The sequence below is a fragment of the Meleagris gallopavo genome, chromosome 3, assembly GCF_905368555.1.
Source record: "Meleagris gallopavo chromosome 3, MGAL_WU_HG_1.1, whole genome shotgun sequence".
Lineage (NCBI taxonomy): Eukaryota > Metazoa > Chordata > Aves > Galliformes > Phasianidae > Meleagris > Meleagris gallopavo.
In genome coordinates this window covers 17,616,906-17,631,429 of record NC_139406.1, presented here as the reverse complement: position 1 = coordinate 17,631,429, position 14,524 = coordinate 17,616,906, and the positions used below count along the sequence as shown (strand labels likewise).

The window sequence follows — 14,524 nt, the reverse complement described above, 5'->3', positions numbered from 1 at the left end:
CTCTTATTTACAGAAATTACAGGACCTAAAGAAACAAACTATACATTTAAAAATAATAGAAAAAGATTTTCTAAACTATGTTTCAGATATCAAACAGACTGCATTTTTTTTCAAATGCTTAGGTGATAGAGAACCCCGAGATAATAGCCACCAGACTGAAATGTATGGAAGCTGTGAGCAGATGATTGATGTGAGCATCATCCTTTGATTATAGAACTGAAGCCAAAGCTACCCCATTGGTGGCACATCTGTTGCTTTTGTGCAATAGGTACCATGATTATTATTTTCTTAGTTCTTTATGAAGTTCATTTCAAAGTAAAATAAATTTACAGGAGGCCTTATGAATTGTATTAAAAAATACAAAAGGCTTGAAAAAGATTTTTTCCCCCTCTTTCAGGTCTTTTCATCACAATGCTGTAGACAAGCTCAAAGTAAGGGATTTTATTGTAAGCACACTTTCCAACACCACTTTCTGAGAATTACCACTTTAATTAGCAGAAGGGAAAACAAGTCTGTCATGGTTTTATATTTTTTTTTTTGTTTTGGTTTGGTTCTCAGTATTCCGCATCAATACATCATGTAGTATACTGGGAGTTAAAGTGTTAATGCTCCAATTCCAGGCACCTATCCCCATACGTTACAGAAGTCATGGGATCTGACCCTTCCGGGTGGGGCGGTCTCTTACTGCCTGGCAGTGGGTGCTGGAGGGTGCTTTCCTGGCCGTTCCAAGCTTTTCAGGTTTGAATCGGTATCGGGAACTCTCCCTCTCTCTCTCTCTCCTGTTTTATTTGATTTATTAGTCTCAATTTCAATCAGATTGTATTATATTGTGTTATCTTGCATTCCGATATCATAATTAGTAAAATAAGTTTTCCTCCATAGATTGTTGCCGCTGTTTTTTTTGTTTTCCTCCCTTCCTTCCCATTTTGTGGGCTGGGAAGGGGAGGGCAGGGGCCTACCGCCCCCTGTCACGGGTGTAGATTGATCTCGTTAACTCCGTGACAGATTTTGGTGGAGAATGCGGGCATAGTTCTATTTCTTAGCTTTTAGAACGAATCTCTCTCTCTGCTCTTAGAGAGCTTCGTTAGGGAGCATTATCAGTAGTTTAGGTTTCTGTGCTGGAAAACTTGACCTTGAAAGACTAGGCGTGCTGCCAGTGTTCTGGGATATTTGTAAACTTTGAGCACTGCTCAGTCTGGGTAGTGCCTTTTTCTTTTTTTTTTTTCCTTTTTCCTCCTTCTTCTTGTCAGTTTCAATTCATTAACCCCTGTTTTAATAGACACCAGCAATGAACCCAGAAAATGAAAAGAAATATGCTCTGTTCACAGATGGATCTTTTCATTGTGGGGGTGTTGAGTAAAGGCTGTCCAGCTGGCCTTGGATGTTGCTGAACGGGAGAGGTGGCCAATGCTTTATCTTTACACTGACTCATGGATGGTGGCAAATGCTCTATGGGGATGGTTACAGCAGTGGGAGCAAAATAACTGGCAAAGAAAGAGTAAACCTATTTGGGCTGCTGAATTGTGGAAAGATATTGCCGCCCGAACAAAGAATATGGTTGTAAAGGTGCGCCATGTGGATGCTCATGTGCCCAAGAGTCGGGCTACAGAAGAACAGCAAAATAACCATCAGGTAGACCAAGCTGCCAGAATTGAGGTGGCCCAAATAGACCTGGACTGGCAGAACAAGGGTGAATTATTTTTAGCTCGATGGGCCCATGAGACCTCGGGTCACCAAGGGAGAGATGCGACACATAAATGGGCTAGAGACCGAGGGGTGGACTTAACTATGGACGCTATTGCACAGGTTATTCATGATTGTGAAACATGTGCCATAATCAAACAAGCCAAAAGGATGAAACCACACTGGGGGGAAGGGCGATGGCTAAAGTATAAATACGGAGAGGCATGGCAGGTTGATTATATCACCTTGCCACGATCTCGCAGTGGTAAATGTTATGTGCTTACTATGGTGGAGGCAACAACTGGGTGGCTTGAAACCTATGCAGTACCCCATGCTACCGCCCGAAATACCATATTAGGTCTTGAGAAACAAGTCCTGTGGCGACATGGTACCCCAGAAAGAATTGAGTCAGATAATGGGACTCATTTTAAAAATTCTCTTGTAAATACTTGGGCCAAAGATCATGGCATTGAGTGGATTTACCATATTCCCTACCATGCACCAGCCTCTGGTAAAATTGAACGATACAATGGGTTGTTAAAAACTATGCTGAAAGCAATGGGAGGCGGTACATTTAAACACTGGGAAAAGCATTTGGCAGAAGCCACCTGGTTAGTCAATACCAGAGGATCTATCAATCGTGATGGTCCTACCCAATCCAGCTCCCTACTTACTGTAGACGGAGATAAAGTCCCTGTTGTACATGTAAAGAACATGTTGGGAAAAGCAGTTTGGGTTCTTCCAGCTTCTGGAAAGGGCAACCCACTCCGTGGTACTGTTTTTGCCCAGGGACCTGGGACCACTTGGTGGGTAATGCAAAAAAACGGGGATGTTCAATGTGTACCACAAGGAAACTTGATGCTGGGGGAGTGCAGTCGATAATTCTATGTATATGTATATAGACGTGTGTGTAATGCATTTTAATCATCTTTTTCGCTTATATATGTATATAAATTAAGCATGATGTAGTGATGTAGAATAAGGGGTGGAATGTCATGGTTTTATATTTTTTTTTTTGTTTTGGTTTGGTTCTCAGTATTCCGCATCAATACATCATGTAGTATACTGGGAGTTAAAGTGTTAATGCTCCAATTCCAGGCACCTATCCCCATACGTTACAGAAGTCATGGGATCTGACCCTTCCGGGTGGGGCGGTCTCTTACTGCCTGGCAGTGGGTGCTGGAGGGTGCTTTCCTGGCCGTTCCAAGCTTTTCAGGTTTGAATCGGTATCGGGAACTCTCCCTCTCTCTCTCTCTCCTGTTTTATTTGATTTATTAGTCTCAATTTCAATCAGATTGTATTATATTGTGTTATCTTGCATTCCGATATCATAATTAGTAAAATAAGTTTTCCTCCATAGATTGTTGCCGCTGTTTTTTTTGTTTTCCTCCCTTCCTTCCCATTTTGTGGGCTGGGAAGGGGAGGGCAGGGGCCTACCGCCCCCTGTCACGGGTGTAGATTGATCTCGTTAACTCCGTGACAAAGTCTGAGTTCATAAGAGGACATGAAGTAAAATGGTGCTCCTCTGAATTGACAGCTATTTCTCTTTTGTTCTTCCTATCTGTCGAAGGAACATTTTTTCCTAGAAGTGGTGTAAGATTAATGTTATTACTGTTAATCTAGAATAGATTAGAATACTTGAGTATGAAGAAGTATACAAGTGACATTTGTTGTTGTGATAGCTTATTAAAGATATTTTTGCTTGTTTTTCCTTTTACTGGTAATATTCTGTGTAACTATTTTTTATTTACTCTCTTTGTTTCCTTAAGTGCCTTTGAGAGCCTTCATATAATAAATGTGCTTGTAGATTTTTGTATAACATAATAAATGTAAATTAGTTATTCTTTTGGTAACCAATACTTGCATTTGTTATTGGTAGATCCCTGCAACATTTTAGTATCATAACCAGATAGCACAGCCAGTGTAACAGAAAGCAATTAAAATATCTTGTTTACTGCACTTAAATTTTGGGAGGGGATGTTTTTGGTCTTTGTTGTTAGTTTGCTTATCCTGTGATCCTTTTCAAGTCATAGAACTAGAAAAGATGACAGACCTCTCCTGCAGAGAGATTACATTTCCTCATTTTAGTTTGCTGGCCATTGATGGCCATTGATCTGTGTTCCCCTAGGCCTTATGGCTACTGTCATACATGCCTACACTGTCAAATAAATCCAGCAATGTAACTGGTTACTTCAATAAATATCTATGATGTATTGTTTCTTATGAAAGCCTCTGAACTTGTCTCTTAAGGAGAAAAAAACAAACAAACAAACACAATTCTTGGTGGAAAGAAAATTATTCTCTGCTAATTTTCAGCATTGAGAGTTCTTTCCAGTTTTAGAATTGTCTACAATAGTATAACTTAGTCTACCATAATATACTGCAGTTTATTGGTTATCCATAGTGTAAAAGGATTAACTGGCCTATTGATAATGAATATGTTTCTGTTTAAATGAAACAACTCACAAATGTTTGCTTCTAAGAAATTTTTTGCTTCATAATGGCTATAGCTTTTTCCTGGAATATTTCCACCAATTTTAATGGAGTTACCCCAGGAACCTTGCCGATATGTTCAACCCACCTGTTTGAAGTCTATGTTGAATTTGTAATTTTGTTTATATGTTGAAAATATCTCAGACCAATGAATACTGAAATTTGTTTGTGTGCATCTGTGTGTGTGCCACAGAATTAGTGGGAAGTGTGTGGGTTTTTTTTTTTTTCCCTCTCACTCTTTTAATCCTAATTACTATCACAAAATTTACTAAATGATTTGAACACTGTGTTAGAGAGGTCCCCCCACCCTGATATCATTTGATTCTCTGCAAGAAGAATTTCCTCATAGCTTTTGCTTCTCTGAATGTCAGAATGCTCCGCAACTCTTTCTTTCTGCTCAAAACAATAGCTGCCCCTCTGGGGACTCAGGGAAAAAGCAAAACACTGAAACTTAGAAAACATGTTTTTCTGTAGCTTGGCATTGAAATTATCTAATTCAAATGTGATTTTAGGTTTGCTTATTGTTAGTTCCAACACACTTATTTTTTTCTCTAAACACCAAAACCCAGCATAATTTAGGACCCTGATGTATTCTGAAGTAAGTGAAATATTCTGTCCAAATGCCGACTGGTTTCAATGCTGCAGCTCTCCATCTGTTACAAGAATGCTTGGGATGCTGTTTTTTATTATTTTTATTTATTCTTCAAATACAGCCCCAGCAGCTGTGCTCATGGAAAGACCTAGACTCTCGCAAAACTCTCTGTGAAACTTCCAGTATCGCTCAATTATTTTTATTCATTTTATTTTATTTATAACAGTTGTCTTGCTTTCTACACTGCAACTATATTTTTATAGGACTCTGCTAAAAGTAGCTTTGTTCTTTCACTAATCCACTGAAACTGAAGAGTTAACTCATGAGGCAGGAAGAAATAGCTGGGACTGTTTAGCCTGGAGAAGACAATGCTCAGGGGGCATCTCGTCACTATCTGTAAATATCTGAAGGAAGGCTGCAAAAGAGAAAGAGCCAAGTTCTCAGTGGTGCACAGTCGCAGGACTAGAAGCAGTGGGTACAAACTGGAGCACAGGAACACCAGCTGAACATTAGGAAACATTTTTTCACTATGCAGGTGACAGAATATTACACAGGTTAATCAGAAAGATTGTGGATCGTCTGGTAGATCTTCAACAGGTTTCTGGACACGGATCTGGGCTGTCTGCTCTGGATGCTTTAGCAGCAGCCAGGATCAGGTGGCCTCCACAACTCCCTGCCACTGCCAACCTCAGCCACTCTGTGATTTTGTAATTCTGTGATTCTGCAAAATGTACCTACAGTAGTCAGACAAATGCCTTTAGTTTTGTTTCAGCAAATGTATAATTTCTGTAAATTATGATTTTTTTTTTTTATATTTTAGAAACAGACTTCACCTCAACTGCTTAGAGATCATTGCTGTTTGTTTATTTCTTCTTGTTTTTAATGTTATGATGTTGGATGTTGAAGACTCGCTATTAAAAAAATTGGCAAGAGAACACCTTGAAAAAAGCAAAACAAGACACAAAAGATTCCCACCCTCTGCAAAATAAATAAATAAATGAAAATCCTGAACTATAACAATATCTGGTTTCTCTAGCAAACATTTATTTTAGGAAAGTCCATGCAAACTCCTTTGTTTTACCTGAAACTTTTATCTGATCTGTGGTCTATGTGATTAACAGCCTTTTTACAAACTGTGAGCCTGAAACTGTAATGCTATTTTATGTATGCACCCCAAGGCCAACCTAAGATAGCTAAGAGAAGTATATATCTACTTTACTGCTGAAATTCCAGTACTATTCTTTAGCACAGTATTTTAAACTGTTGATTACTCTAGAAATCTGTCAAGCATAGTATCTTACCAAACCCAACACAGAAGCGATATAAGTGGATTCAAACTGTGAGAGCAGCCAGAATTCTAGAAGAAATATTCTTTATCTGGCAGTGGGACAAGGCTTGTACCTCAGAAGAAGTATAATCTAGCATATGGTAAAATTGGTATATAAAATTATTACCCCAAAATAATACCACCTGGAAAGCTTACCTATTATTGTTTCACTTCCTGTTACTTTATTTTGCAAACTTTACAGCAGATAGTCACTTAGGAAAAATAATTTTTTATAAACTTCAGACTTTACAGATACAACAGAAGTTATCCCACAGCTTGAAATGGAAACTACTCTTTGAAGAAATAGCAAAAGTGCTCCCACAATATATTTTAATTTCATCTTTTTGGATTGATTTGCAGTGGGCTGGGTTGGCTAGCGAGGTGATTAGCATGCCCAAACTCATTTTGAAAGGAATCTAACTGACTGTGTGACTCAAAGCCTTAGTTTGTAGGAGAAAAGGGTAAGAGAAAATGGCTTTCTTTTCTTTTTTTTCCTAAGATGATTCAAACACAGATTGTCTGCTTACACTTACATTTTTAAAAATGCTAAATTTTTGGCAGATTACTGTGCAAGTTTCCTAAGTAGGAAGAGCTACAGACACAGATAAATTCTTTGCTTAGTTAAAAATACTGCTAATCTTTGGAAAAATTAGTTTTCAGAATGTTCTAATGGTCAACACAAGGTTTTGGGAAATGACCCAGTGTGAGAAGTAGCCAAGCACCTTAAGAGGACATGTTTTCTTTTTCCCTGACAGTGAAATGAGTGAGAAACAAAGGTGAAGATGAAGAGTATACCCTGCCAACCTGAAGAGTTGAGGCAATTCCACTGGTTTATCACAAGATATTTCTGGTGCTTAGCAAGTTTCAGATTAACAGTGTGAATGATTATGTCTAGGGGGAGGAGTAGTCTGAATACAATGTCTCACATACACTTCATGAACTTTTAACTTGAGAATGTTTTTACAGTGCTGGCAGTATTTGGAAATGAACAATGCCAGTAGCACTTTATCTGGTCCTATGCACTAGAGTGTTAAAAACTTGTTACAGCCTATCATCTGGTGCTGCAAGTACTCTGAAAATACTGCCACAAGACTTGAGTAGGAAGAAAGTCATACAAAGGAATTGAATCTTGAGAGAAAAGAAGAAGCTTGTGAGGCAATTAACTGCATTTTCAGTGGTTGAAGTCTGAACAATAATTCAAGATATTCAAAGCTGAAAGCATTCTTGTTTTGAGTAGGGTTGCTGGTAGACACCAGGGGACGAGCAGCTGGGAAATGTCCAGCAGAAGGAGCATACTTTGAAAGAGATTGATGAGAATGATAAATCAATATGTAATAAAGCAGATGTCCTGTTTACCTTATTTTCAATCATTCTTAACATTCAAACAAAAGTCTTGAACTAGATCAGGTCTCTCAAAATATTGAGGAAAAATTTTCTTTGGCAAGATCTTAAGTGCTGATTAGACATGCTACTTTAGCTGAATGCCAGTCAGTCAGAGTAGATGTTCTATAAATTTCTGGTAACCCTGATGATTCTGTAGAACTGGAAGCAGTACTTTTAGCAATGAACAAAAACACAGCAGCAATTTCCTAACCTTCATCAGACTCCTTCAGTTGTTTTAAAGACTATGATTAATTTCAAAGTTTTCAAAAGAAAGCAGAATTACATACATGTTGAAGTTAATAAGAACCTGCTTTTCTGTATCTGTGAAAGACTATGAGTGTTCAATAGATTTGTGAGTGAAGATGATACATAATCAAATGAAGATAGCAGATGTATATATGCCTTCTTCCAGGTGTTGAAATTTACCTCTCACTTAATACTGAGATTTTTCTTCTCTTCCCATAAGACAATCAATGTCTTCTCTGTCAATTGTCTGTTCAGTTTGGAGTTTACTGAAAGGAGCTCGAGACAGTATTAGATATGCTGTGTGCAGTTATTGTAAAAGTGATGCTTTTAAAAGCAGAGACCGCAGAGGATAAGAATTTAGAAACATAAATTCCAATAACAGTGAAGTTTCTGTCTTTAAATCACACTAACAATTCAGTTTCTTTACTGGTGTTAGTCCCCTAACACTGTATGGAAGTTCCTTTACAAGAGGACTGAACCTCTGTAGTTAAAGAAAGATTCTAAGTCAGAGCTGCTCAGAAACAAGAGTTACATTATCAAGGGATTTCTGTAGTCAATGAACAGCTAGTACCAAAAAGTCAAAGCACAAATGAGTGGGAGGATTATCTTAGATCAGTGAGTTTAAGGGTTGATATCTCCAGCAGAATATTAGGATAGATCTTATTGTACAATAGAATAATTAAGTGGTAGTAATGCTTTAGGTGTAAATGTCTGGAGTTTTTTTTTAATCTTTTATTTGCATCAGTCTCATACAGTGGAATGTCTTAAGAACTGAGAATGCTTTAGTTAAGTAAAGTTTCTATCAACAGAGACAGGATTAGATTTTATTTTTATTTTTTACTCTACCTCCACAGTGACAATTAAATAGTCTATTTTATTTCACAAGTGAACTAATGCAGCAACAGTTTGAATGAATTGCTGCAAGCTGCAGCATGTGTAAATCGCTGCTGGCTTCAGAATCCAATAGTGCTTGCCTCCCACTCCTATCTGAAATAGCTGTTATACTTTAAATGTTTGCTGTATAATGTACAGTTCTCCCAGGTTTTCAGTGGGGCAAGGATTTGAAATAAAATATTTTGCATCTTGTGTATGTCATAACCTTTACAGTAAAATGCTATGTTTTTTCAGCCCTCATTTAAGCACGGCGTAGAGCACAGAAATAGAAAAGACTGTCACTCCATAGTCTAAAATAACTAGCAACTTAACTAGTACGTGAGGCATGTGGCTTGATGCACTTGGTTTGCCTCACTCAGTGCAAAAATTTAATGTAGGATTTTCTGGAATCCTGATAAACATTGTTCCACTTGATGAGTAAAGCAACATTTTTATCTTTCCTTTTTTTTTTTTTTTTTTTTTTTTTAAATAGCTAGGATGACCTTACATGAAAATATTTTCTTTGTCCTAATGCATTTGTGACAATTCATAAATCGATTTTTTCTCTGCCTTCTTTTTCTTTAAGTTCTTTTATAAAAAGTTGAGCTAGAATAAAAATATATTTTGTCAGAATCACTCATTTGAATACTTCTTAAAAGAAAATGAATTGGACAAAACATTCACTATGAAGGATATGAACTATTAGAGTATAATAATGATCCTGAGAGGCAAGAAATGGGAGCAAAAATACTATTGCCACATCATAGACCATTTCAATTATATTTTTTAGTAGTGAACAACTACTTCTGTCCTGAAGTTACTATCCATACATTTGTTAGTAGCCAGAATTTGTACAGACTGCTAGCAGGAGGTGAAAAGTGTCTCTTGTTATACTTAGTAGATAGTCTCTTTTAACAAGAGTCACTAACAGTGACTTCCTAGTCAAATTTGAAGAAGAAATTCCACTCAAGAACCTAGAAACAAAATATCTACAGTAATATCTAGATTAAGCTTATAAATTTAGGAAAAGCAGCATGCTGTTTAGATTAGCAAAATCAGACACATCGTGGTTTCTCCCTGTAGTATGTCCATGAGGAAGGTTGATGGAATGTGGAAACAGTTGAAAGAATATACAGGCTGTAGTATATTCCAACACCAGATTTTTGGCATCTGAGTCCAGTTCTGTCCTATCTCTTCCACTGAATCTAAGTTTCCAACTCCCATCTTAAGATGAGATCCAAGCACTCATCTGGAATCCAGAATACTTTGCTGAGAGTTGGTACCTAACAAGACAAACAGAATTGATGGAAAACAGAAGAAAATTGCCTTCCCTACTTCTTTCTGCCTTGTTCTCAGTACAAAGATATCATTCTTAAAAATATGTAGAGCCTGATTAATTGGACTACTGTAATTTCTGCATGGCAGATCTCTACAGTGTGAATCAGTCACTTTAAAGTTTCTTTGTAGTCACTGGAATTCTAATCAGTGGAATTTAGGACAGGACTCTTGACATTCTAAAGTGGGAAATTAAATAACTCAAGCCCTAAAAATGTTTACTGTTCTCTGCTGTCAAGGAAAGGAAATAGACTCTTAGCTCAGATGTGGATGCTTACAACACTGGCAGTTAGTAAAATAAATGCTACTCCTCAAGATGATCAAGAAACAAGAAACCTTGCAGTCAGTGAAACATCTAATGAGGCTTGACTTTGACTAAGGTTCTTTGATACATAGCTTAAACAATGAAAATTCCATGCATAAGCAACTTACTCAAAAGGAGCAAGTTTGCAAATTAGCAGGGTTTTCTCTCTAATCTGGATATTATTAAAACTAGCTGGTAGTAAGCAGGCAAGAATTATAAAGCCTGGTTTTAATCCTTGTTTTTCAGTAATGACTCTGGTCACAGACTTCTTTTCCAAAATAACTTTCACTAACTATTACAATCATAGCTTGAATTTATGAGGCATATTTCCCAGTGTTAGATAAACCTAAATGTTAACATTTCTACTTAAGCTTAAGGTGGTGTTTTTAAGCTTCTCTCATATATATGAAACAGATGCATTTATACACCATATTTCCCACACCTTCCCAATAAGCTATGAATGTAGGATGACCAAAGAAGAAATAGGAAATGACACAAGTCATGTTGCATGCTGCCAAAGCAATGTTAAGCATCGTACAGCCACATAGAATTGGCTGACTCAGTGTTCAAGACCTCCATTCCAGAACTTGTTTGCAGAGCAGGAATGCTAGGGACTTTTATTAACTGTATTTGCTAGAAGGGCTTTGTCATTCCGTGTTTCCACTCCACAAAATCCTCAGATCATAGCTGCTGTGATTGGATTGTGTATTGTTACTGGTTATTTTGTAAATAAATCCAGAAGAAGAAATACTTCTGTTAGTGGCATAGTTTAAAGTTCAGATCTCAGACTGTGACTAAACAGCTCCAAGCACTGGCAAGGCTACATGTGACCCTTCAACTTACACCTTTATTCCAAGTTCTGAGAATACCAATAGTGATCAAAAGGTGTTTCAATGTAGTGACCGGACTTTTAGATGCCAGGCTATTTAGCAGTAGCTGACATCAATGTCAATAAATTTCACAAAGTGCGACCCGAATATTCTGAAGTTTAGGGAGACATCAGGCTATTTAATTGTTTTTTGTTTGTTTGTTTGTTTGTTTTCTTGCACAGGAAGTGTTTGTTGAGGAAAATATAGACATTTAGTCAATTAATTCATCTCTTCATGCCACAATCAGTACTTCATACAAAGAAATTAGTACGCAGTGAAATAATGAATACTAAGTTAAGTGTTGTTGAAAGATTTGATAATCTCAGCAAATTCAACCAATAGACAGTTTTTCCCACCATTTAAAGTACAATTTTAACTGTTATTTGTAACACTACTAGCCTCTTTACTGACATGTATGCAGCTCATTGATTTTTACCTGACTGTTCTAGCTGTTTCACGCTAGAGTGAGTAAGTATGAGAGAGATGGAGTGTGAAATCCCACTTATAATTACATCCCCTTGGCAGTGTGATGCTTTAGTGAATAGATTGGAAGTGTGAAACTGTACGTAGATATGTTATGATGAACAAGTATGCTTGACTTTTCTGGCCTTGTCCTGTAAGACCTTCACAGTACTTTACTTCATCAGGATGATTAAGAAAAAGAACCAACCAATCCATACACAATTTACCACAAAATTCTTAATGAGATATAAATAATCTCAGATCAAGTTACTATAAAGGACTATTTAGCACTTGGCTTATGATTTTACATATTTCATCTAAATATAGTTAATTGCAGAGCAGATTTATTTTTGTTGTGTGCGACATTTTCAGACGATAGCTTGATCACTTTGTTTCATAATGGCATCCCAGACGTCTATTTTAGTTTATCTGTAGAACTTGAAGCATGCTACCTTTTCTATTCTTACATTTTGAGGCCTCTGATATCTCTTCTGTTCATGGCTGTATTACGATAGTGCATGTAAAATACATACATACATAAAATGTATGTACACCTTTTTGGGTGCAGGAGTTGGATCCGAAGCTTGCTCCCTCTGCTCTGTGCATTGTCCTGGTATGGCAGTACCTTCGGGCACAGTGCTTTTACGGTCAGGCACTGGATTGGGCTGCCCAGTGAGGTGGTGGAGGCTATGACCCTGGATATGCTCAAGGAATGTTTAGATGTTGCGTTGAGGGACATGGTTTAGTGAGAACTATTGGTGACAATAGTGGTGGACAATTGGACTGGATGATTTTGTGGTTCTTTTCCAACGTAGGTGATTCTATCATTCTATGATTATACAAACATAATGAGTTCAGTTCTCATGTTAAATAGCTTTTCAGGGTTAATATTGTCTATTAAGGTGGGCTAATCTTTCAACTTTGCAAGCAATCTTTTTTCTAACCTGAATCTGCTACGGCTTTCCATTCAAATCAGAAATCACTGAAGCATATGAGCATGTTCCTAAATATAACTGTGTATTTAAATCCATTCTTACTCAAAAAATCCCTTAAGGTTAACCAGAATGTTACTGAATTGAGCCCTTTTGCAAATGATTATGAGAAGTTTATACTTCCTCAGAGTCTGCTAGAGGCAAATCCGCTTAGTAAGAAGAAATGCTTTTATTCAGAGGAAGAAGCCTCCAGTATCATCCGATATGATCCAATGCATCTATTGATAACGAGAGACAACTGTAGAGATAGAATATCTGTCCAAACAGACATTCATATTAAAAGCCTTTCACTTCTATAATTTGTCTGCTTTCATGATTTTTTCTCAGTATTCTAACATTCTGGACATTGCACCTTTAATGTTACTAGTAGAGTTACACTTTCCACCAAGTAATAACATCTGTGCATGTAATCTTCCATGAACAGGTAATTTGTGTCTGGCAATTTCCCACTGATTCTAAAGAGCTCCATAAGATCAGGGAACTGGCCGTGGACCCCTCCATTATTTTCTGCTGTTCTTGAAATGCATTGCTTCATGGCACCAGTGCTGTTTCTGCTGCACATCTGGGACTCTTAAAAGCAGAATTATTGCAAACTGACTTCAAAATTACAGCCAGTGTGCTTGACCATACCATGCAAAGTGCCAAGTCTATCAATCCCACTGACTGTTCATTGCTTAACCACATTTCTCATTTATTCTTTCTATCTTTCTATCACATGTATAGCATGAATCCTATCTACGCACTCCTTCAATACAAAAAGAGTAAATAATTTTCCGTGGCTGTAGGCACCCAGCCATTAGTTTAAAAACAGAAAATTAACAAAGCTTCATTAATAAATTCAAGTCCAATGCTCTATGAGAAGAGTATGCTATAATAAAATCGTATTAATTTCTATCCTATGGCAGCAAAATGTAGTCAAATTGAAATGTGTTAGAGTTTTCCCATAGAGATTTCTTCTATATCATCCTTTTGTTGATATTTCTACGTTTCTTCTTATCTACCCTAAATTTTTTTTTACTGGGCAAGTTAGCATGCTACATCTTGTCTGGCTGTACTCCTGTGCTGACTGGCCAGCTGGCAGCTAATATGCAGAATGACTTTTCAAAGTGACCAGACGTGCACTGGATTCTGCTTTCTCCCGCATGCAGAATTAATTTAGTCCTCTCTTTCTCACTCATCTGCCAGTTTTCATAAACAGAGGTGAGACTTCATGTTTCTGAGATTCCTATTCTGTCACGTCTCATTGAGATTCACCACGTTCAAAAGCAACTGTCATTTATGATAGATGAAGACAGGGCACAATCACCTTAGTCTTGTTTCCTATGAAAACTAAACTTTAAATAAGAACAGATTACCCGATACAAAGTTACTTGGTGCTTCAATTTGGTAACCTACATGTATTTGTCAATATACAAACAACATATAGTTAAATTGTTATTGCAAAGAACCATGTGATGTGAAAAAAAATTATATAGGAATTATTACTGAATATTCCAAATTGTGAACGAAGAATTTTTTTATTACTAGGCAATAGTAAATAGCTGCATCTGAATATGCACCTTCTTATGTCAGCAGGATAATTTTCCTTTATTTTAAAAAGAGACAGAGAAATTTTCATATCCAGTAATTATGGGACAGTAATTTATTATTAACTGTTATTACCACCAATATAGTCAGAGAAAAATTTTCATCTACCATGACATTTCATAAAGAATAATAGATTTTTTCATATTTTTGTACTTAAAATAACATTACATGTCCATGTATTAACATGAAGTACACTTTTACAAGCCATATATTACTATTCAATGGTTGGATTTCTTATAAAAGACTGGCATCAAGCTTATGCACTTGATGCAACTATCAGTAGGTCAGAATAGGGAGACCTTTGAGCATACCGGTTCTGTCTAACTTCTGTGAGAATTCTGTGTCTTCGATATACTTTAGAGCTCTTATTAATAAAAC

At 36.9% G+C, this 14,524-nt stretch overlaps 1 protein-coding gene across 30 annotated transcripts in view; it reads left to right on the top strand.

The window, feature by feature from the left end:
• The first annotated feature begins 1,352 nt into the window (after positions 1-1,352).
• Positions 1,353-14,524, top strand: part of LOC116216434 (uncharacterized) — a 393,379-nt gene continuing 380,207 nt past the window's right edge. For all 30 annotated transcript variants that reach the window (XM_085220380.1, XM_085220388.1, XM_085220389.1 and 27 more), the window contains exon 1: positions 1,353-2,899. In XM_085220380.1, coding sequence (XP_085076506.1) covers positions 1,408-2,565 — 1,158 coding nt within the window. In that variant the 5' untranslated portion in view covers positions 1,353-1,407 and the 3' untranslated portion in view covers positions 2,566-2,899. The remainder of the gene's footprint in view (positions 2,900-14,524) is intronic.